Source organism: Neospora caninum, chromosome X (genome assembly GCF_000208865.1).
Source record: "Neospora caninum Liverpool complete genome, chromosome X".
NCBI classification, from domain to species: Eukaryota; Apicomplexa; class Conoidasida; order Eucoccidiorida; family Sarcocystidae; genus Neospora; species Neospora caninum.
This window is the reverse complement of record NC_018396.1, coordinates 3055782-3079840: the sequence shown is the minus strand read 5'-3', so window position 1 is coordinate 3079840 and position 24059 is coordinate 3055782. Positions and strand designations below refer to the sequence as shown.

The 24059-nt window shown below is 53.1% G+C and overlaps 2 protein-coding genes across 2 annotated transcripts; both read left to right on the top strand.

Annotated features, from left to right (window-relative positions):
• Nucleotides 1-1550: 1550 nt before the first annotated feature.
• NCLIV_048370 (putative phospholipid-transporting ATPase, P-type) lies at nt 1551-12922 on the top strand (the record flags this gene model as incomplete). The annotated part of the gene is made up of 20 exons (XM_003884389.1): nt 1551-2021; nt 2236-2353; nt 2700-2772; nt 3241-3387; nt 3748-3803; nt 4282-4447; nt 4953-5250; nt 5618-5755; nt 6372-6650; nt 6858-7202; nt 7463-7567; nt 8371-8493; nt 8796-9068; nt 9509-9676; nt 9902-10159; nt 10612-10842; nt 11081-11263; nt 11650-11774; nt 12423-12510; nt 12791-12922. The coding sequence occupies 20 exons, from the start codon at nt 1551-1553 to the stop codon at nt 12920-12922; spliced, it is 3777 nt and encodes a 1258-aa protein (XP_003884438.1).
• A 2415-nt stretch (nt 12923-15337) lies between these two features.
• Nucleotides 15338-20540, top strand: NCLIV_048360 (Pseudouridylate synthase, related; the record flags this gene model as incomplete). Its single annotated transcript, XM_003884388.1, has 6 exons — nt 15338-15882; nt 16498-17385; nt 18142-18946; nt 19299-19421; nt 19659-19755; nt 20530-20540. The coding sequence occupies 6 exons, from the start codon at nt 15338-15340 to the stop codon at nt 20538-20540; spliced, it is 2469 nt and encodes an 822-aa protein (XP_003884437.1).
• Between the last annotated feature and the right edge of the window lie 3519 nt (nt 20541-24059).

The window sequence follows — 24059 nt, the reverse complement described above, 5'->3', positions numbered from 1 at the left end:
TGTTTCCGCTCGGATGCCTTCTTGCCGGCGCTGGCAGCCCGCCACAGCAAGACAAGGCGCCTGGTGCTCGAGACCCTTTTCCTTGGTTGTCTGAGACTTTCTTCTTCTAGCACTTAAGGCACGCGCAATTCCTCCTTCTTTCTGGGACGTGCTATCTTGTGCTCGATCCGCGTTTGGCGCGTCTTCGAACTGCGCCGCTCTCTGTGTGTTTGTGTCTTCGATTGTTTTCCTTTCGCTCCTCTAGACAGTGCGCTTCGCTGCGGCTGCGGATGCTTTCTTCTTTTCGCTCCCGCGCGTGTGTCTTTGTCTCCTTTCCTTTCTCGACGTCATCTCTCTTCGTTTCTGTCTCGTTTTCTCGTCTTCCCTCTGTTTTCCGCGGTTTATCACGCACTGCCGCTTCCTTTTTTCCCTCTCGGGTTTGCCCTCTCTTCTTCCTGTGCCATTGTCGAGATCGCATCTTTATCTCGCCGCGTCTCTTCATATCCCTCGCCAGCTTTGTCGCTTTTCTTGGGAGCTACTCCCGCTGAATCAATTGTTGAAGGGGGGACTTGCACAGCAGCAAGGCAATCGCTTTTCCCCGAATTGCGTGGATCTCGCGAGATGCAGTGGAGCCAGAAAACTCGAGGAAAAGAAGTTCCTCTTACACGTCGCCTTTTTTTTCACGCTCCATGCCCCTCCTTTCTACGCCCTTCAGAAAGGAAACGCACGTGAAATCGCATGCACACGCACGTCACCTCTCCCCCATGTGCACGGCGGCGACCTTCCTGGAGCTGAACAAGTGCCTGTCTCGTCTTCGCGACAGTGACAAGTCATTTTGAAGAACCTCCAGATGTTTCTCCACTTGGTTTCTTCTCAAAGGTTAGAAGGGGCAGCGAACAGCCGTTTCTCAGCTCGACTCTTTTTCTCTTCTTTTTGACCCTATAGATGCTGCAATCCGATATCTTCAGAGGAAATGCCGTAGGCAAGAGGCAGAAACAGAACGGCCACAGATCGCAGTTTCCTTTCTCCTTGAAAACGTGAACGACGAAGGTGACTGCGTTGCCCTCGTGGGCGTTCGTCAGGAGACGAAAAACAGAGTCGCTACCGGAAAGAAACACAGCGATTCTGAACACGCGGGCCGAAGCAAAAAAAAGCGCTGCCCGTGCACCTGAGAGGAGCCTTCTTCGTCTCCCTGTCCCCCTCTTTGTCGCTCCTGTGCTCCGTCTCTCGAGCTCCGCGGAACCGCTGCTGGGCACTCGGCAGAAAAGTACTCGAATAGGCATGTTCAGTCAAGGGCGTCACGCCTCTTGAAAACGGAAATATCTACAGACGGCGCGGCACTCTTGGCCCGATTCGCTGTCGCCTTCTTCTCTCCGGCCGTTTCCTTTGGATTTCATCTGCGCTCCCGTGTTTCCTTTCTGTGTCGTCTTTACCGATCTGCGCGTCCGGCGCGTCTGCGATGCTTTTTACAAAACAGCGCGAATGCCTGCCTCTGTCCTCTTTCTCTCTGCGGCCCGTTCCCAGCGTCTCTCTTTCTTCTCGGTTTGCTTCTTCCTTCTCGAGTCTCCTTTATGAACGCCCCTTTGCGTCCTGCGCCGGACCTGCCGGTGGACTATTGCCTCTTATCTGCGATCGACGCCTCTTCTCCCTCTTCTACCTCCTCTTCGTCTTGTTCATCTTCCGCGTCTCCTCTCTCGTCTTTTCCTTCTGCCTTTCCCGCTTCGGTTGCTCCACGGGCTCTGGGACGACGGCGAGAGGAGGCTGCCTGCACTGGGCGGCGAGGTGTGCTCGCGTCTGAAAGGCCTTCTCGGAAAAGAGACAGCACGCGCTACCGTCCCCTCGGTTGCGAGCATGGAGATTTGCGGGCTGTCAAGGGCGTCGAAACGCACACGCAAGCCTCAGAGGATGAAGTTGTGATGTCAAACGAACGCACCATGGAGTGGGACCATCCGCCGGCGGTCTCGAGTGCGGACTACGAGGAGGCCGTCGACGACGCGCCTGTCCTCAGGAGCCTCGCGGGCCGAAGGGGAATCTGCGCAGAAGTAAGGGAAAAACAGACAGAGGAAACGGCCTAGGGGCCAGGTCTACTGGCAGAGAAAGGCTTACAGATTCACGCCCACAAGACTGATTCGAAGACAAACGCGGCAAGCCCAGGAAGTTCCCACGGGTCTTCCACGCGTACTCTGTATTTATGAACCGAGTGATTTATTTCGCGTGTTCAACTGCTCAGTCGTTTGCGTGAGCGTTTTCTCTCAGGACGGCAACTGCCTGCAGCGCTTCTGCGCGTGGTTCTCGCGAATGTGCTGTGGGGTCCAGCCTCAGTACCGCGAACGCCTGCTCTATCTGGACGGTCGGACGATTCCTCAGTATTTCCGTAAGTGTCGTTCCGAGACTCGGGCAGCCTCCACGTGGAAACAGAGGGACCGGAAGCGCTTACACGCGCGCGCTGCGAGAGAAGTTTCCCCCTTGTTCTTCCGCAGCTGTCCCGCGGTCATCGCTCTCGCGTCGCCCCGCTGCTTCGCTTCCCCGTTGTAGATGGATCTTGTGACCGCTCGTTTTTCGTTAGGTCTTGTCTCTCTCCCGTCTTGGTCTTCCTGGGACGCAGTGTCCTGTGGTTCACCTTTTGCGCGAACAACGGTGGGGCGCCGGGAAACAGGCCGCCCGAGCCGCGAATGTCTCGCCTAACTCGGGTTTCCGCGTTTGTGTGTGCTTCTCTCCAGCGAGCAATGCCATCAAGAACACCAAATACAACATTTTCACCTTTCTTCCCATGGTCTTGCTGCAACAGTTCAAGTCCGTCGATGAAGTGAATGGAGAAGCGTGTACACGGGAGTGCCTGCGACGTTCAGATTGAGGGCTGCCGTGGAGCGAGGAAGAGAAAACGAAGCAATCCTGGACGAAATGTGGAGCGACTCGGGCGGGAGTGCGGGCTCTACGGTCACTCTCCCAGTGCCGCCTCAGCGCCTTCGCTCTCTCCGCCTCCCTTTTTTGTCCGTGTTTGATCGCTATTTAGTTGCGCACGTGTCCGCGTTTGATCGCTATTTAGTTGCGCACGTGTCCGCGTTTGATCGCTATTTAGTTGCGCACGTGTCCGCGTTTGATCGCTATTTAGTTGCGCACGTGTCCCCGTTTGATCGCTATTTAGTTGTTTTGTCTGTGTAGACGCGCTGCTCACCTGCATTTTCGCGCGGCGCAGTCTCGCTGGGCTTGATGGGTGATTGATCTCTCCCTGCGTCGGCTGCCTTCTTCTTTTGTTTGCAGGTTTTTCTTCAATTTGTTTTACCTCGCAGTCGCCTTGGCGCAACTGCTTCCACTCCTGCAGGTCGGCCCTCTCTTCACCTACCTCGCACCTCTCGTCTTTGTTCAGTTTGTCACGATCGCCAAGGAAGCGTACGACGATTACAAGCGGTAAGCGCCTCCTCGAACCTCGCACATCATATACCAGTGGATCTGGACATACATCTCCACTGATCTCCCTGTTCTCTCTGTATCCGTCTGTCTCTATACAGAGCACGACCAGGCTTCGTTGTTCCCCTCTGTATTGGCCAATCTTCCCTATCTAGTAGTGCATGTGCACGTGCGTATATATTTCTGTGGAGAACGAAGATGCATAGAGTTTTAAGTGTTTGTCGCTGTAGAGAGACGTCTCTGTGTCGATCTAAGCAAGTGCCGCCAAAGACGCTCCTGCGCCAGAATGAAAGGAGAGAAAGACAGCGTGCGTAACAACGGCGTCTGTTCCGCTTTCTGCGGGTCTCTGGATTTGCGCAGATACGTTCGCGACCGCGAGATGAACGAACAGGGATACAAGCGTTTGACCCCCGAAGGTATGCTGAACTCTTTCCGTTTTTGTCGCATCTCTTCATGGGAGACACATCGATTCTGAGGCCAGCGTTGCGTCGATGCACGGATGCGAGAACGACATGTTTGCACACGCACATATATCTGTTGATGCTGTGCGCATATCGATGCTTTTCAGGTGTAGATACCTACCTAGATACAGCTTTACGTAGATACATGCAACACACATGCGCAGATGCATATATATATATATATATATATATGCATGCAATATAGGTTACTACCAAGGTGTTTGCGTAGATATGTACACCGTGTTTGCTTGCAAATGAGAACTTTCCTCCGTTTGTGTGTGTTCGGAGACCGCGCGTCGCGCATTTCCGCGGGGTCGTTTTTTCGCGGGAACCAGCATCCGCGCTTCAGGCGCCTTGCGTCGCTTCTCGCCTGTCTCTGCTCAGTCTCAGTTTTCTTGTTTTGTCTCTTTCCTTTGCTTTTGACCGTTCTCAGGACCGAAGGACGTTGCCGCAGCGCAGATCGAAGTCGGGCACATTATCCAAATTGAGGCAAACCAGCGAGTGCCGGCGGATGTGATTTTCCTGCGCACGACCGACAAGTCGGGGAGTTGTTTCATTCGCACTGACCAACTCGATGGGGAAACGGACTGGAAGCTGAGGTAAAGAGCAAAGAGGTTTTTTTTATTCTCGGTTTTGAGGACGTTAGACGCGCGCGGAGAAACGCTTCTGTGGAACGCAATGTTTAAATATCAAATTTGTCAATTGTGTTTAGTGTATTGAAGAAAATAAATCGCACCGGGCGAGACTGTGCCTCAGCGCCGCTAGTCAACCGCTGTGTTCAGTGAAGGGGAGGAACCCGCAGAAAAAGACGAAAAGATAAACGAAGGATATCCCTTGGAGCGCGTTCAGGACAATAGCAGAAAGAAGGCCATTCTCCTGCGACAAGAGGTTTCTCTTCCGAGAGACTATCGCGCAGGCGGCAACAGTCGAACCACTCCCAGTCGCGTATTCTCTTCAGATCACACCACTGGAACGGACGCGTGTCTTGTGTCTCCCCGCGCGAACGGCCTTTTCCTCGTCTTTTCCGTCTGATTCCCCTCTTCTTGCCGGCTCGCGTTTACACGTCAAGTTTCACACCTTTTGGTTTGCGTGTTTCGCGTTCAGACGAGCTGTGCACTGCACTCAACGGCTGAGTTCGCCGAGCGATTTGTGTCGAGCGTCAGGCTGGTGTCACGTGGAGGCGCCTCGCCAGGACATTGACGAATTCATGGGGAAATTTGTGCTGACGCATGCGCCGTCTCCGTCCTCTCCACTTACGGTTTTCTCGGGCGAGGACAGTTCCTTAGTCGAGGGTGGAGAGACCGAAGGCGAGAGCAGGCTCGAGGCCGGGGGACTGGAGGGAGGCCGCGCGAAAAGGGAGAAGACGGAGAAGAAAAGAGGCGGTGACGAGGAACAGCTTACAGTAAGGCGAGGGGAGGTGGAGAGAACAACCGAGCAGACGCAAACGACTCCGCTTTTTGCTCTTGTTTCTTCCGTTTCTCGCCTTTCGACGGCCAACGAAAGCGCAAGAAACAAAAATGGAAGACAAAAGGGATTAAAAGAGAGGACAAGAGAGAGCACACGAGGGAGAAAAGAGAGAACAGTGGGTATAAAGAGAGATTCGACAAGAGAGAGATCCAGAGAGAGAACAGGAGGGAGAATACGAGAGGGAACAGGAGGCAGGAAGAAGGGAGTATGGAGGCCAAAGCTAACGCCATAAAAAGTCTAGTTTCAATGTTGTTTTTGTTCGCTGTGTTTTCCTTCCGCCCCATTCTCCTTTCCGCGTCCAGGTTTCGACGCATGACGGGAGAGGCAGTCGAGACGGCGAACAACCGATCGTCGAAGGCCTGACCCTCGACAACGTTCTCTGGGCCAACACCGTCGTTGCATCAGGCTCGGTTCTCGGCCTCGCGATCTATACCGGGAAAGTACGAAAGCCCGTACATCTCTCTGCAAACTTGTGCATGCATGGACACATATCGGTACATGATTATTTACATGCACATTCTCGAGATGCCGATACGTAAGTGTGTCCCTGTATCTTTATGAATGTATATTTAGGTGTCTAATGGTGATGCATGGGTGCCTGAGTATGAATGTGTACTCATGCAAGTGCATGTATTGGTGCGTATATAAATATATATATATATATATCCATATATGGATATATGGATATATATATGTATATATGTACACATGAATGCAGATATAGATATATGCGCGTGAGCGTGTACCCGTAGACACAGGGAATACGTGGGCATGAAGTCGACGGAGATAGGCGCTCGGAAGTGGAGAGGCCCGTAGACAGGAATCTTCACCTGACACATTTTTTGTCCAGAGATGCACGCGTGTTTCTACATCTGTGTATCTGGCTCCTTTTTGCATGTGATCTTTGGCGCGTTGGAGCCGCCGCGTTCGGCTGCAGCCGTCGCCGAAAACCCCGTGTCGACCTAGCCACCACGTACGTGTTTGCGTCTCTCTGGAGGCATCATCCTTGGGTGTTCTCCGACTTGATGGCTGAGTTGCGGGTTCTTGGTTGTCCAGGAGACGCGCGCGACGATGAACGCCTCGCAGGCCACGATGAAGGTTGGCCAGTTTGACTTGGAGGTGAATTTGATGAGCAAAGTTCTCTTTGGAATTCTCGCCCTTTTGGCCTTTGTCCTCGTCGCGCTTCGTCGGCTCGAAGGCATCTGGCCGATCTACTTTCTGCGCTTCGTTCTTCTCCTGTCGTCCATCATCCCGATCTCCCTCCAAGTCAACCTGGTGATGGCCAAGACGCTCTACAGCATCTTCATCATGCGCGACCGGAAAATCAAAGACACTGTACGTGTGCGGCGACCGCCCTGCTCTGTGTCTCGTTCCTGTCTTTCGCCTCTCGCGTTGCGATTGTGCTTTTTCAGGCTCCCCTGTGCTGTGGTGCGTTTTTCTCCTCTTTCCCCTTTTTTTCGTGCTTCGCGTCCGTTCCTTTTCGCTTCGCCGGCTGGCCTTTTCGTGGACCAAGCGTGAAACGTTTCTTCTCTTTTTCCGCAGCTGGTCAGGACGTCGACGCTGCCCGAGGAGTTGGGCCGCGTCGACTTTCTTTTGAGCGACAAAACGGGGACGTTGACGCAGAACGAGATGTGTTTCAAGCGGCTGCACATCGGCCGTGCCATGTTCGCCGAGGAAGGCCTCCAGGAACTGAAAACCTTTCTGGAAAACCACTTCCTCCGCTCCCACGCTGTCTCCCCCTCCGACAACGGCCCTCCAGCCGGGCGAGACAGAGGTCGAGAAGAAATCGGGGGGAGACGAGGCGAAGTAGCCCATGCAGCTGTCGAGGCTGTGCGCGCTCTGAGTCTGTGCCACAACGTTACCCCCGTGAAAGAAGGCGACAGCCAGGTGAGAGGCCGCACGAGGAAAAGGGAAGGATGGCGGAAGCGAAGAAAGAGAAGAGGGCGACGTGTGAGGATCAAAGACGACAAAAAACCCACTGAGAACAAGGCGGCAAACAAATGCAGTTTCCTTTCGGCGCACGGCTTCTGAACGCGTTGCGGGGCGTCGGGGCATCTCGGCGAAACAGGAAGACGTTCACCGGTTTTTTTCGAGCTGCGCTCCACAGTGGCGCGAATGCGTCTCGGCTGTCTCCTTTCGTTCCCCAGATCATCTTTCAAGCAGCGTCACCGGACGAAGTCGCGTTGGTGAGCTTTGCGCGAGACATGGGCGTCAAACTCGTTCATCGAGACGAGCACTGCATCCGCCTCGAGGTAGGCCAAAACAATCGAAGGATAACGAACGCACGCAAATGTCTCCTATCGTCATACGCGATGTGATGCATATATGGATCTCTCCGCGCAGCTAAAAGTACGTACCAATATTTCATAAGTACATATATATATATATATATATATATATATATATATATATTCAGGGTATGTTCGTATGTGTATGTGCATATAGGCCCATACACGTGAAAATCTACGCGCTCGTCATTGTCGCTTGCTATGAATCTATCTACCATATATGTATATATATATATATATATTTTCACCACATGGGTAACAATCTGTGTATTTCAGTAGATGCCTATGTATAGCAGTGCATCGTACCGGTACGCAGGTGCCTGTATGTATGACAAAAGAAATACAACTGTATAGATAGGTAGGTAGATAGTTAAAAGATAGTTAGATCGACAGATGTAGACATATAGACTGATTGATATGTCGTTTTTGATTGTTAGTTAGAGGTAGTCATGTGATGCGGACTGCACAAGACGCCGAAAGCCTTTGTAACTCGACAGTGGACGGATCTCTCTATGTAGAGACATCGGCGTAGCGCATGACAAGTAGGCAAGCGGGTACGTCTCCAGCTTGCTGCGTCGCTCCATTTGAATGGTCTCAGCGGGAGAGATTGAAAAAGTGCACGGGAAGCTCGGCATCGGTCCCCTCCCCGCTCCCTTTTCTTTTTCCACTTCCGACATTTGCTCCGGTTTTCTGTGCTGCCTTTCCTCTCCACCTCCATTTTCTCCGGTTTTCTGCGCTAGCTTTTCCTGCGCGCCTTTTTCCCTCAGGTCCCCGGAGGCGCGACGCTCGAGTACACGGTCTTGACGTGCTTCCCCTTCAGCTCGGAGTCGAAGCGCATGGGCATCATTCTGCGCGAAGTCGCCACGCAAAAGATCTTCTTTTTCGTAAAGGTGTGCAAGGAACCCAGGACGCGACCTGAGAAGGCGCAAAAGCGGCCTGTCTCTGTCACCGGAAACGAACGCAGAGAGTGTCTCCTTTTCTCCCGGTCGTTGAAACCTTTGTCATGCGACAGCCTCGCGCGCGGAGTGAACGTTTTTCCTACCAGGTCACATGCCCCTTGTGCTTTTTTCACGCGTTACTTTCGGGATTCCTGCGTCTCCTCGCACGCGACCTGTTCGCGCGCTTCATTCTTCCTCTTTCTGTCAACGCCTTTTGTCTGTCTTCGTCTTTGCGACGCGTTTGTGCTTCTCAGGGTGCCGAGGCAGTGATGATTCCGCGCCTGCAGCCGAAGGGATCCCACTGGCTGCAGGAGGAATGCGATAACTTTGCGCGCCAGGGACTCCGCACGATTGTCTTGGCGCACAAGGAACTCGACGAGGCGCAGTATGAGCTGTTCGCCTCGCGGTACGCCGCCGCCCGAGCAGCCATGACGGATCGGCAGGCCAGGGTCAGAAGAGAAATCGAGAGACTCGAAGAAGACCTGAAACTCCTCGGCCTCACCGGCGTCGAAGACAAACTCCAGAATGTGAGAAACCAGTGCACAATAAGCCATGCAAAGACACACAAAACCAAGAGGTCGCCCCAGCCATATTCATCTTCATACACCTCTATTCATATGCATATCGACAAGTGTGCATATACACGTGCTTTTACACACCCACATATATACACATATACATACATATACATATATATATATATATATATGCATGCTTATACAACGATGGATATTGTTGCATCTCTAGGTTTTCTATGCAGGTGATGATGGGAAGGAGAGGCGGCGCGGAAGAGTCGAGGGCGGCTGTCTGTGGCGAGCGTGGGGGCGTGGAGGCGCGTAGAATAGCAAGGGAGAGCGGAGAGACACGAGTGAAACTACGTGTTTCGGTGGTGCCGAGTGCCGAGTTCGGGTGTCTCGGCTTTGGTGTGTGAACGCGGCGAGGTTCCTCTTTTTCTTTCTTTTGTCAGGACGTACCGGCGACTCTCGAGGCTCTGCGGCACGCAGGCGTGAAAGTGTGGATGCTCACTGGCGACAAGGTGGAGACAGCCACGTGCATTGCGGTCTCCGCGGGACTGAAGGCTCGACAGCACTCGCTAACGATTCTCTCCAGTCAAGATATTCGCACGCCTTCTCAGGTGCGCTCCTTCTTCAGGCGCTCTCGCTTATTACCTTCCTTTTTCTTCACCCCCCTTCCTTTCGACCTTCACCCCCCTTCTTTTCGTCCGTCACCCCGCTTCTTTTCGTTCTTCACCCCTGCATTGGTCGCGGTGCGATTTCTGTGCTTTCGTGTCCATTTTTTCGCGTGTCGCCTCGGCTTCACTCTCCGCACGTTCTCCCGACCTCTTCCCGTTCTGCTGCAGACGCAGGAAGCTCTCGAGCGTTTCGCGATGGGGCCCAGCGAGAGTGTCCTCGTCGTCGACGGTCGCGTGCTGGGTTGTGCGCTCCAGCACTTTCCGCACTACTTTGTGCGAGTCGCGGCACAGGCGCCTGCAGTCGTTTGCTGTCGGTGTTCGCCGACCCAGAAGGCCGAAGTCGTTCGCTACGTCAAAAAATTCACCGGGCGCCGAGCATGTGCCGTCGGCGACGGCGGAAACGACGTCTCGATGATTCAGGCAGCCGTAAGTGCCTCCAAAACGCTGAGCCTGTCGCGAATCTGTGCTTCGATACGAAGGAGAGCGGGAAAAAACGGCTTCAGGCTGCCGTCGACTGGGCAATCCTTAGAGCGGTAGGAGAGACGGCGAAAGAGACGCTCTCGACGAGCTACCCGTAGCTACGTGCCTCTACATGCACATCTGCCCATCGGTGTCATATATATATATATATATATATATATATATATATCCATGTGAATATACACCGGGAGAGGGATAGATGCATGGATATGAATACGGAGGTAAAAGTGTTTATATATATATATATATACATACATACGTATTTATATATATATATATATATATATATATATATGTATTTGTATAGGTCTGGGTGTGGACAGTTGGGTGGGAGAGATGGGCTGTGGATCGTGGCTCCAGTGAAGTGGGAATGCTTTTTTGTGTGCTGTCGGTCCCAGGATGTCGGCATCGGGATTGTGGGGAAAGAGGGGCGTCAGGCCTCTTTGGCTGCCGATTTCAGCATCACGCAGTTCGCGCACCTCCGCCGGTTACTGCTGTGGCACGGCCGGAACTCGTACCAGCGGAGCGCGAAACTCGCGCAGTTTGTCATCCACCGAGGTCTCATCATCGCGTTTATCCAGGTCATCTTCTCCGCCATCTTCTACTTCATTCCTCTGGCTATTTTCCAGGTGAAGCCAAGAGACGACAAAACACGAGCTCCCCGGGGTTGTACACCGCCTGGCAGTCCAAAGCTGTGCGTTCTTGCGCGCTCCAGAGTCGCTTCTCTTCCCTTTCTCGTCTGGTGTTTTGTTCCCCTTCCGTCCTCGTCCGCTCATTTCCCGCTGTTTTGCCTTTCAAAGGTTGTGCTCCTCTCGCTTCTCTGCTTTTTATGTGTACTGCGCGCGATTTTGTTTCTTCTCTCCGCAGGGTTGGCTCCAAGTCGGCTATGCGACGTACTACACGATGGCGCCTGTCTTCTCTCTCGTCCTCGACGTCGAGCTGCCAGAGAACGTCGTCTTTATGTTTCCCGAGCTTTACCAAACGCTGAAAAACGGACGCGTTCTGAGCGTCAAAACCTTCTTCGGCTGGGTGTGGAAGTCGATTTACCAGGTCCGATTCAGATTTCCATTTGCTCCCCGTCTTCTCCAAACCCGACACTTTCCGCAAAACGTCTCTTTTGCTTTGTCTTTTTCGACGCTTCCGTCTTTCCGCTGCATTCTGGTTTCGTGGTGTCTGTCCTCTCGGCTCTCGCGTTTCCTCTCCTCGTGTGGTCATTCTCCGGTTTCCGTTTGGCGGCGTCCCGGATTCCTCGCTGAATTCGCTTCCTCGCGCCTCTCGCCATCCTGTGCGTCTTCTTGTCTCGACACACGCCCCCACCCTTGAGAAGGGAAAGTCGACGCGCGCGGGTCCACACAAAAAAGTGAGTGTCGTTGTTTGGGTTTCTTTCTCGTCTTCATCTTTTCTCTGCACTGCTTGTCTCCCTGCGGTCTGTGCAGGCGGCTGTGGTCATGATGGGGGCGATCGCCTTGTTTGAAAATTCGTTTATGAACATTGTCAGCATCACCTTCACCGCGCTCATTCTAGCAGAGCTCCTGAATGTCGCCTCGGAGATTCAGACCTGGTCAGAAAAACAGGTTTAGCTGGAGTGCTCCCTTTCGCAACTCGTCCTTTCCAAAAACAAACAGACTTCGCCGTATATCGAGATGAGGGGGACTTGTCGGTCTCCATTTGGATTTGTGTTGTCTCCTCTACGGCGCGCTCCGTCTCCGCTCCCCATCGATGATTCTCTCGCGTCCTGTGCCAGCATGTGTGCCTCTCTCCTCGCGGCCCCGCATCTTCCTTTCTGTGAATCTAAATCTTTCCTCTCTATCGACGAATAGCTGCGGCGTTTGATTTTGCGTTTATCTCCTCTTCTGTACACCTGTTCCTACATAGATAGACGTAGGTAGGTGGAGGCGCCGATACTTATCTCTGTCTGCAGTCGATTCGTGCATGCAAGGTCATATGTGGAGGTTCCTGTGCAGGGACATACATTTTTTTGTGTACATATATACATTTACGTGCGGTGCGGAGCCATGAATACACATGTGGGTAAGTAGGGGGATGTATCGATATTTGGAGATCTGCCCACGGGCCAGGATTCTTCTTCGGGCTGTTGTATAGATCGGGGTCGAGAGTTTGGTCTCGTTCCGGCCTTCTGTGCGAATCTACTGCGTTGCAGCCTGCTTTTGAGTGCTTCTTCATTTTTCTCCTTTTGATTGTTTTCCAGGCACCCTCTCATGATCGCCTCGGAAATTTGTACCGTCATGATCTACATCTTCTCAATGTTCATCTTGAGAAGCTACTTCGACATCACGGTTAGTCTCTCGCGAGGGGAACGAGAGGAAAGCACACACCTAGAAACAACAAGACGACACGAGAAAAAGGAGGAATGAAGCAGAATGCTCAGAAAACTCAGCACAGAGGAGGCAAAAAGAGGGATGGTGAACGCCCCGGGCAGAAGAGGCGAAAGGAGAGAACCTCGCAGAGCAAAGATACTGAAACGGAGGTGTTTACGTAGCCTGACACTCGGATCAGGAACGTTGAGAGGAACAGAGACACGGATCTGGCCGCGTGCTTCATGCGTTCTTTTTTCAGTTCATCATGACCCTCACGTTCTGGGCGAAGGTTTCAGCCGTCACGCTCGTCTCGTGGGTTCCGATTCAAATCTTCAAAGCTGTGAAAAAGACGCTTCAGCCCCCTCAGCATGCAAAGCTCGCGTCCCTATGAACCCGCCAAGGCGAGGCCGGGAAGGGACAAGACAGTGAGAAGAATGGCGAATCCGTGGACGAAAAGTGGAGAGAAAGAAAAGAAAGACAAGCCATACGGCGAGAAAGGGGAGAGGTTCGACAAGACTGGCTTCGTCTGTTTGAAGCCTCTTCTTTTGCCCGTCTTTCTCCTCCCGATGTCCTCGGCGCCAACTTCGATCTGTTGCATTTTGGGCGAGAAGACTGAGCAGGTGATGGTGTGAAGAATGCTTTCTGTTGCGGGGGGGGGGGGGGGGGGCAGAAAGAGGCTCTGGAGAGACGCGTTGGAGAGTTACACTGATTTTCGTCTGTTATCCTTCAGCGGAAGCGACGGCAGATCGCAGCGGGAAAACCGGTCGCAGTGTCTATGCACTTGTGAAGAAACAACTAAGACACGAACGACACAGCTCGGCCACAGAGGCGAAGGCGGATATGGGCGTGCGGTAGCCTGCCGGTATCTGCGGAAGTATTCAGATGCAGGGAGATGCTCATGCGTATCGCTGTAGATTTCAGTGTATCTGTATCTCCGTCGATAGGCCTTTATATACCCGTGGGCAGATGTGTATGTGGAGAGGCACGTAGCCACGGGTAGCTCGTCGAGAGCGTCTCTTTCTCCGTCTCTCCTACCGCTCTGAGGATTGCTCAGTCGACGGCTCTCGCGTTTTTCCCGCTCTCCTTCGTCTCCCGCTCTCCTTCGCCTCCCGTTCGTCTGTCCCTGCCCTGGGACCACAGCGGCGCTGCCAAACACAAAACCCACGTTTAACCGAGGACTCTCGATAGAAAAATCGGCTTTCTCCAGATACTACATCGACGGACGGCCGTGAATCTGCATCCCGATGCGTGCGTTCCAACTCATATCTGTTCTTCAAAAAGGAGCACAAACAACCAGTCTCCGAGAACCTGTGTAGATGCGCCGCCCCTCGGTGTATCTCCCTCAATCACGTATTTCTGTTATGTATGTAGAGGGAGAAAGCGAGGTCTTTAGAAAGAAACGAGGGGGGAGATTGACGAAGTGTTCCCTTCTTCAAACAGCCTTTCTGGGTAGACGCACTGAGGAGCGAATCGCAGAGAAAGCGGCGTTTCGTCTCGGCAGCGCCGGAAGGCATCAGGCCTTTGCGCGGAAGGATGCCTCTTTTTGGGGGAGCGGCGGGGAACGGACAGTGCGCACCGAAACTGTCTCTTTCTCGCTTGTGTTCCTTCTCGCTGCAAAATAAGCGTGGTACTTCAATTTCAACTCACTAAAACGTCGAGACAATTCTCCGTCCTTACCATTTGCCAGATATATGGGCACATATATGCATCAATCTGCCCACCAGCCGGTGATGCATGCATGCACACGAAGCCGCGTCTATTAATGCCTATATAAAGAAGCATGTTTATGTATGCGTGCGCGTGTTCATGACCGCTGCGAATACCTACAAAATGCGTTGTACACAGCAGTCCGTACTGGCAAATCGCTATGTATTCTGTGGGCCGATATACAAGAACATTTTTCTTCGTCAACCGTGTCCCTGAATTGAAAAAGAAAATGCATGTGCCTCGCTAGATATGTGCTTCATAATACAGTTGATGAGTCTATGCACATGGATATACAGTACACGGATGAGATTGCGGAGACAGATCCGTTGCCTGACTGAATCACTCTATGGAGCGCGACTCAAATTACGTTGCATGCGCATGCACCGCGGAGACTCGTCCCACGTGGTCTGGTGTCATTTTGAGAGAAATTGTCCGCCTGAAACGTCACGTTTTTCGTCGAAAAATAAATCCGAGGCACACGAAACTGTTCCGAGCCTCTAGATCGCAAGGTGAAGGGAGAGGGAAATGACAGTTAAAATACCGGAATCGCGTTTTCAGCTGCAGGAGCATGCGCGTTTGACAACGCAAAGGAAGGAATTTCCTTTTGTTACGCGTTGTCTTTTTCTCGCCTGTTTCCCTCTTTGAATCCTTCCATCCTTTCTCGACTTCCCCTCGCCAGGGCCTGTCTTTCTTCCTCCGTTTTTATACCTTTTTGTCTTTCCTTCTGCTCTCTTTGTCTCTCTTTTCCCTCTCGTCGTCCCCTCGTGTCTGCCTCTGAGAGAGGTCGAGGACTCAGAAAAACTCTCGATGTCTCAGAGAGACCCGGAGCGCTTTTACGAAAGAGGAGGCATTTTCATTCTTTTCTTTTTTCTCCGTCCCTCTTGTCTCGCGGCATCGCCCTCGTCGCCTCATCCGTTTTCCTCCAACCTTGGAATCCCGTCTCTCCTTCGTACTGGAGTCTCGCTGCATGCGGAGACGCATATGTATGTCTGTGCCTATGCTTCCCTATCCACATTAATACACGTTTATCGATAGTTCGTTTGCTTCCCGTTTCCAACTTGCCTCTTCTGCCTTTTCGTCCTTGTCTTTCTCTGCAAAAATGGGAGAGTCCAACCCGCTTTTCGGCGACGATTCCGCGTCCGCCGCGCCCGCCCCCTCGGGTGTACGTACATCTCATCTGTCGTCACAGTCGAGTGAACCTCAAGACGGGGAGCGCGGTTCATCGTCTTCTGCCTGCGAAAAAGAACCTGCCAAGCACCTCTGTTGCGGAGAAACTTCCAACAGAGCAGTCGCTCCTCCCCCCCCACCCGCTCCTTCCACCGGCGTGTCTCCTTCCACTGGGGTGTCTCCGCCTGGGTCTCATTCGCCTTCTGCATCTCCTCCTGCGTCTCCTCCTCCATCTGCAGGTCGAGCGAAGAAGAAGCCGCAGTTTAAGAGGGTCAGGAACGCGCGTGTTCGCTTTCTCAAAGAACGCCGGAAGGAGCGCCTGGAAAAACACTCTGAAATTCTCATGCTTCAAGGCCAGCTGAAGGCGCAGCGGAGCGGCGAGGCCGGGCGGGAAACTCAAGCGAAGGACTCGGCGAGAACCGGAGATCGCTCGGGGGCGCCGAAAGTGCCGAAAAAGAAATACGCCCTGCTCTTTGGGTGAGTCCCCGCGGGAACGGCAGAGCGCGTCGAGCCTGGGATGGGAGGAAGGGAAACATCCCGTGGTCCATCTAGAGAAGAGGACGGGGAAATCAGGACAGAGAAGTGGGAGCGAGACGTGGGTGGCGAGAAAGGGAGGAACGAGCAGAGAGGGAAGTAGAAAACACTTTCCCACGACTTTTACAAGACCCCAAAAACTACGAGAGAGGGATGTGACACACACCGTCGCCAGGGAGGAGTATTTCGCGAGAGTGTCTGCAAGTAGCTACTGACGCAAGGCGGAAGCGAGAATGCCGCGTCGAAGCGGGCGTGGAACGTTGAAGTTGTGAGAGAACGGAAAAGAGAAACCGGCGAACCGAGAGACCGCATGTCACAGCAAACACGAAGGGAGCAAAGATGCACGAAACCGAGAAGCTCTCTCGTGCTTGGCGCCTCTATCCCTGTTTTATTGGGGCGGGAGTGAGGCTCTCCAGTTGCTGTCTGCCTCCGTTTTCTCTCCACTTTTTACTTTGTCCTGGCCTCTTGCGCAGACTCGCAAGATCCCCTGTGCGACGCCTCCCCCCCCTTTCTTCGTGTTTTCTGATTTGTCGCGTTTTCTCCTGCCGCCTTCTTCAGGTACAATGGCGAAGGCTTTCACGGGCTCCAGAAGCAAATGCAGCCTCTCGACGCACTCCTCGCTAAGCACCAGCAGCTGGCGGCATCCACGTGCGTCTCGTCCTCTCCTCTCGACGACGAAGACGCAGAGAACCAAACAGAAGCCGAACAGGAAGCGGCCTCTCCGCACACAGAGAATGCCCAACGGATCCTTCCTTCTGCGGCTTCGAATGCCCCTGCTTCTCCTCCTTCCCCTCCTCCTTCCCCTCCTCCTTCTTCTCTTCCTTCGTCCAGCCTTCCGTCTTCTTCTCTTCCTTCTTCTTTTCTTCCTTCGCCTGGCCTTCCTTCTTCTGCTCTGGAGACGATGGATGCGGTTCCGCTTCGCACGGTCGAAGGCGTGCTGGAGGAGTCGCTGCTGGCGGCGGGAGGCATCGCCCCCAGTCACCTCGGCTGCCTGCAGAAGCTGCAATGGTCGCGCGCAGCTCGTACAGACCGCGGCGTCCACGCCGCATGCAACGTCATCTCTCTGAAACTCAGTCTGGGCCTGGTATCTTTTCGCCGCGACAAACTCGCAGGCGGCGACGGCGAGACTCCAGAGGACGAGGACGAAGAAGAGGGAGAGAGGAACGATGAACACGGAGAGGAAGAACAAGGAGATGAAGAACGAGGAGAGGAACCAGGTGGAGCACAACGGGAAACGGAAGGGGATCTGCCTGTCTCTGTGGCATCTCGTCAGTGTCCTCTCGCAGATTCGCCAGAGTGCGCGGACGAAGAGACGGGCGAAAAGAGAGAACTCCTCGCGTGGCAAAGGGAGAGAGAGGCGGCGTTCCTCGCGCGATTGAACGCAGTCCTCCCCCCAGATATCCGCTGCTTCGCCGTCCGCAGAGTCACGAAAAATTTCGACGCCAGGTACACGGTCCGGTTCAACAAACACCAACAAATATAAACGCAATCCCTCTTTTACATGCTTATCTATGTGCATATATATATATATATATATATATATAACTATGCATATTGACACGTAAGGCGTCGGAGAACAGCGTATGAAGACGCAGATGTATATGTGAATGTGTATGGACAAACGTAGGTATTCTGTGGAAAGCACGCGGAATTGATCCACAAACATCAGAGCATATCTGCATGCACCGTGTCCATGTATATATATATATATATATATATATATATATAAACTCTATGCGTGTTCTAAATATATTCTATATATGTTTCATACATACTGTATATAGATTCTCTTCGTATTTTCCACCTCCATTCTAAATATATTATCATTTCAGTCGAAGTATCTTGTGTAGCTAATCTATCTACCAAGTGTGTATGTGTTTTCGATATTATGTGAATCTTGATGAATTGGTGCTGGCATTCTACCGGGAAGAGCGGTTTCTTCTGTAGAGGGAAAACAGCAGCCACGCGGAATCGGAGAGGCGCGGACTGCGTCACAGGCGGCGCTTCGTGCACACACGGAGACAGAGACAGTTTGCTCCCCTCTCTCTCTCTGCTTTCCGTTCTTTGCTTTCGCTGCCTTTTCTGTCGCGGTGAGCCTTGCTCGATTGTTGCGGTTCTTCTTCGGCTCGCCGTCCCGCTCTTTTTCCTTTGTCTCCGGAGGCGGCGAGCGTCTCTCTTTCCTCGGTGTCCTGTTTTTGTCAGGATCTCTTGTTCGCGGCGTCGCTATGCCTTTCTCCTCCCCGCCTGGCTGCTTCAACCTGTCGCAGTTCGCCGAGACCTCCGCAAGCTCTTCAACGCGTACCAAGTCCGGGGGTCTATCTCTGCGGCGTGTGCCTTGTCTTCGTGTGGTTCCTCGTCTGACAGATGTGGTCCGTGTGAGAGAAAGCGCGGACGCGAGCGAGAGACAGGAAGAGAACGCGTGGACGCAAGAAAGGCCGCGAAGAGCCGAGAGGACGACGCAACCGAATCTGGGCGCCGTGGGAATGTGGAAGCGAATCCGCTGATTCCGGCGGCTCTCCCATCAGTCCGGCCTCTCTCCGCCGAAGCGAAACGCCAGCTGAAAGCCGCTCTGGCGACGCCCATGGGAGAAGGGAAGTCGGATGTTGCGCAGGGAGGCGAGAACGGTGCAATGCCGCTTCCCGCACGAGACGGAAACTCTGAAGCCCCAGATAGCGATGACGCAGCGAGGAACGGGAACCAGGACCAGGACGAGGGGACGAGGTTTTCTCAAGAGGGCGAGGACACAGCTTGCCGCGGTGCGCTGCCGGCTGCATCTCCACCCTCGTCAGGGGAAGCGAAGAAGCTGCTGACCGTCTCGAGCGAGATGTTGCGCGCGGCAGAAGCCGTGAAGGCCGAGGGAAGATTCCTCTTGGGCGAACGACTGTTGGGCGGGCCCCCGCCTGTCATCTCCAGTCTCGCGCTCCAGGATGGGGTGTACGTACACCGGAGCGCGTTCGAAAATGACGACCGCAGTGTAGCGACACCTCTTTCGACAGCGGAACTCGTGGTAGGCAAACCCTTTTGAGAGCCGAGGGTCGGTTTTTTGTCTTTTCCCATCGCTTCTTCACCGTCTTTTGCGTCTTCGTTCCTTTTCCCCAGGGGATTCTTCCTGTGTGGGCTGAGCGTTCGCGAAAAGTAGCAGTGCGCCTTTGAGGCGTCCCGTCCTCGCCAGAATGCCAGCTCACTCGCGGCGCCGTCACGCCAGGGATCGCGTTTTTTTTCTTAACCACTTTTGGTGAGCCGAGCCGCGTCGGAGTTCTGAGAGGGGATGGAAACCTTCGGGAGCGTTCTCGAGTTCCCCTGGCCGTTCTGCCATCTCTGTCGCGCGCACAATCCTGCTGCGTTGTCGCCTCTCTCAGGAGAAACTGCGGGCAGTCTTCAAGGTCTTCGAGGGGACGCACGCCTTCCAGAATTTCACCAAGGGCGGGAAGAACAAGGACACCTCGCCGGCTGCCTTCAAACGGCACATCCACAAAACCTCGGTCAGCGTGCGCGTTGCTTCTTCGCTCGACTGTCTCCACGTCTTCCAGTGCTCCGGTGTGGGGGCTTCGCTCTTTGCAGCCAGCGGCGTTCGAGAGAGAGAAGAGCAACATCGAAGAAGAGAGAGGGAGACAACGAGAAAAAGGTGATGGAGAAGACACGACGGGGAAGGAGAAAGCGCAGACGGGGAAGAGTTACATGCATCTCCCTGTGCATCTGTCCGTTGGGTTTCTTTTCAGGTGTCGACGACGCAGATGGACGGAGTTTCTGAAGATATCATTGTGATTGAGTTGGAGGGCCAGTCTTTCCTCTTTAATCAGATACGGAAGATGGTTGGTGAGTTACCGGCGCGCTCTCTTCCCTCTCGCTGGCCGTCTTTTCTCTGCGTGAAACAGCAAGAATCCCCCGGATGCTTCTGACGTGTACATCAAAAGCCTCAGGAGTGGTGCTAACGCTTTGGAGAGCAGGGGTGACCGCAGTTAAAAACCGAGATTACAGCATTTCTTCGTCCCATGTGCCCCCGCCTCTGTCGCCCCTCAGGAATCGCCGTGGAAGTCTGCCGCGGTACCGCGACAGTGACGAGTCTAACAGAAGCTCTGCGGCCCAATCGCAAGCACGTCTTCATTCACACCGCTCCCGCTGAGGGATTGCTTCTTCTCTCCGTAGGAAACCCTCTCATTTGTCTCCTTTTTTCATCAAGTCACGCTTGCTCTTCATACACACGTGCCAATATATATATATATATATATATATAAATGCAAGTATAAGTGTGTATGTATGGAGGGCCGCAAGCAGGTGTGTAGATGCATCAGCGTGTGAGCACATGCATGCATCGGAGTGGGTCTGTATCTATATCTGGACTTTTTAAACGATAACGTTTTTGACGTAGGCTTACTTTCGCACGTACTTTATATTGATGGTTTCTGGCTGTTCGACCCTCCTTGTCAAGTGAACAAAATTGCTGTTTCGCCTTCGCCTTTCTTTAAAAGGTTGTTTTCGCCTCCCCCGAGTCTTTGTTTCGCTCCTGCTGCCGTCCCTCTGCGCGATCTCTGTCGAGTTTTCTCCACTCTCTTTTGCCATTTTGTGCGTTCGTTTCTGTCCGTGTTTTAGCCGGTTTATGACACCTATAACCGCACGCGAGCTGCGCCGCCGGAGTTGCCCCTGATTGAGGTCGAGTCTCTCCAGGACGAAATTGGTGCCTTCCAAACGAGCGCAATTTTCCCTCGGATTGCGCACTCCTTCAGTACTCCAGTGTAAGAAAAAGCGGAAAACGGCGGCAAAAACGAGAGACGAAAGCGGGGACAGCGTGCGTTTCCATGCCGGTTCCGTTGTGAGTTCTTTTTCGTGTGGTGACGAAAAAGAGACCAGAGGGCGACGGAAGCTGGCAGTTCGCGGAGGGAAGGGAGCGTAGCACGCTGTGTGGGCAGAGAGTCGAGTTTTGTTGAAACTTGGGGGGGTGAGGACGAGAGAGAGCAAAGAGCGGGGTTATGGTAGAAACGAGGAGAACGCCTCTGCGCGTTTGCTAGTTGAAAGTGAAACCCGTGTTCTTTTCCCGTGAATCGAAGATTCGTCGAAGGGAACGTCTCAGGGCTCGGCTCGAGTCGTACCGCCTGCCGCCCGGGGGTGTACGTACACCGGAGCGTGCCGCTTTGCCGGTCCTCACCCTTTTCCATTCTTGGCGGGGATGCCTGTGCTGCCTTTTCTCTGCAAATCGTCTTATCGACGTGCTTTCACAGCTCTCGCGACTGTCTTTCTCAAAAAGACGAAAGGCGCGCTGGATTTGTGCACCTAAGCGGGCTCCTGGGGCAGGAGTCGCCTATAGGATGCGCGCCAGTGTGTCTCTTGACTCTCGTGTTTCTGTTTTCTTGCTTTTGGGGATCGTGTGGAGTCCCCGTCGCCTTCTCATTCATTCCCTTCGCATGCCGTTTCGCGTCCTCCGATCCCCTGTTTGCAGGTGGAAAGACTGGCTAGAAAACATAAACTGGCATCCGTTCTTCCTGGAGAACATCTCCTTCGGCGACGCTCGAGAGCTAGTGGACGAGGGCCCGGGACATACCCCCAGCTAGGAAGTGTATTGCCGTTAACGATTCTTCTCTTGAGAGAGAAGGGAAAGCTTTTGGCAGGGAACTGCCTGCTGCCGGCGACTCTTTAAACCGCAAATGCTTTCCCGTAAATCCGCAAACACTATTGAATCCTGGACGAACATCGACGCAGCGTATATATACCTGCATTTTGTGAGATTAATGACTTCATGCGCCGCATGCGGTTTTGTCCATATTTGATATGTCTGTGTTCCCCGATATTTCTGTCTGTATGCGACTTTTGTGAGATGGGCTATTCGTTGGCCGGAGCCTTTGGCAGAGATGTGCAAGACCAGAGAGTTCCTCTTTTCTAAAAGCGGAGGCAGGCACTCTTCCTCTTGTCGGCAAGCGCCCGATGTCAGTGCTTCGAAAAGAAGGGTCCGCCCTGTTTGTTCTGACGACCGATTCCTCTTTGCTCTCCTTGGCATCTCCCCCGGGCATTGAACACAAATGGATGCATGCACCGCGTGAGTCTCTCTACATCTCTGCACCGGATGATATGCATGGATATACAAAAATTTATGTATGTGCGTTCCTGCATATATATATATATATATATCCGTTGGTGCGTGGAAGCAGGTTGTCTGTTCGCTTTCGTTTGTTAGTGTTGAACTGTTTCTCGGTTTGCCACGAAAAAAGCAAAGATACAGATGGTCACAAGTCCCGATACACCAAACAGGACGCACAAATAGAGGCAAAAACCGTTCTTCTCTCCCTTCAAAGTAATTAGTACATATATATATATATATATATATATATATATATATTCATCAATACGCATACGGAGGCATGAGTTCGCAGGAAGATATTCACATCTTTCTACGCGTCTGTCCTTCTATTTTCGGCTATTTCTGGTGCATGCAACTACATAAAAATGTATGTAAACGTCTCTGTAGCGCTTGCTTTGCGTAGATTGCAGCAGGTTTTGTTCATCTTCGCACAGTTTTCTCGGCGGCAACCTGTCCAGCTGAACTGGAACACGTTCCTACGCACCCCTATAGGTGACGTCGATAAGACACCGCCCTGTCTCCTCTCTAAGACCACGCAAAATCCTCCGCGGCTGTGAAGAAAAGAAAGATTGCCTCAGACGAGGAAGTCTCCGCAAAGGAAGGGTAGAGAGAACAACTCAGAGGCAGATCTGACCCCAGTGTGCCAGCCGGTTTCGCTGACCCCAGTGTGCCAGCCGGTTTCGCTGACCCCAGTGTGCCAGCCGGTTTCGCTGACCCCAGTGTGCCAGCCGGTTTCGCTGACCCGGATGAGGGTTTCCACGTTCCTGGACTGATGTTTTTTCCATGTCTAGAAGAAACGTGAAGCTTCAGAAGCTAATGATATTACAAGATCCCGAACTGGTAACTTCGTGGACTGTGTCCTCCGTAGAACACGCACAAATTTTTCTGCCTTTCTTCCCTCGCTCCGTCGCTGACTCTGTGCGCGTCTGAGATGTACCCTGTTGGAAAGAGGTGATACCTGCATTTTTTATCATTGGCGGATACGACAAAGAACGCATGTCTTCTAGATGTTTCTGTCTGCTAGTCTGTTTCTAAGAAGACACGATGCCCGGCGTATAAGCCGAGTGGCTGACGACAAACTTGGGACAGTCTCTCGTTCGCGCCGCAACAGTATTCGAGAGAGATAATTGCGAGAGTCGCGAGAGACGCTGTTCGCGGTGCCTCCGGAAAGGTCGGCTAAACGGAAAGAAGCCTGACAGCGGAAAGGAGTCTTTTTGTCGCGCATAAATCTCAAACGGCACAGCTGGATTTCTCGCAAAGGCCAGCGCCCAAGGCGGAGAACGCGGTGGGCGGTTTGCACAGAGCCCCGTGTGAATGGTGTTGCACTGACATGCGCGTAGATTCGTGGACACAGCAGACCGACCTTTCTTTTTCTCAGCCTTCTTCTAAGCCTTTCTGGATGCTAGAGTGTGGAAACGCTCGTGAACGAATCCAAAAAGTCTTACCTCTTTGGTTTTCGGTTCCGGTCTTCGCGACACCAGTCCGCGCATCGCACCCGCTCCCCTCCACGGGCGTGTGTCCTCGCAAAAAGCGTGAGAAACAGCACAGCCGTTTCTGTCCGTTGTGAGGTTCTGTGCCAGGGTTTGTCGGGCTTTCCGCGGGAAACACAAGATCCTTGAGAACCACGTTTCAATCGCCCTTCTCCGTCTGAGGAATTCTCACGACTTGCATTTGGGCCGATGTCCATGAGGCATCTGCAGTGGCGACTGCGCTTGTTTTTGGTCGGCGGCACGGGGTCTTTTTCAGCGCGGGCACAGGTGGCGGTCCCAGAAACGAAGGCGTAGGAAATTAGACAAACTCGTCCTGTGTCCTCGCGTCCACCGTCGGGAGTCTTCAGTCGACGGAACGCTTTTTCTGGACGATACAGCTGTCGAAAACGCCCGGAAACCAGCGACCTCCCGCCCCTCTGAGGCACGCGCGTCGGTGTTAGGCGTCTCCGTTTTCGCCACTCCTCGTCCAGCAGAGAAACACCTTCAACGACTTGTCTGCTCGCCAAACTTCTCCAAACAAACCCAGATCTCCTAGCGGGTAGGCGGCCGATCCCCGTTTC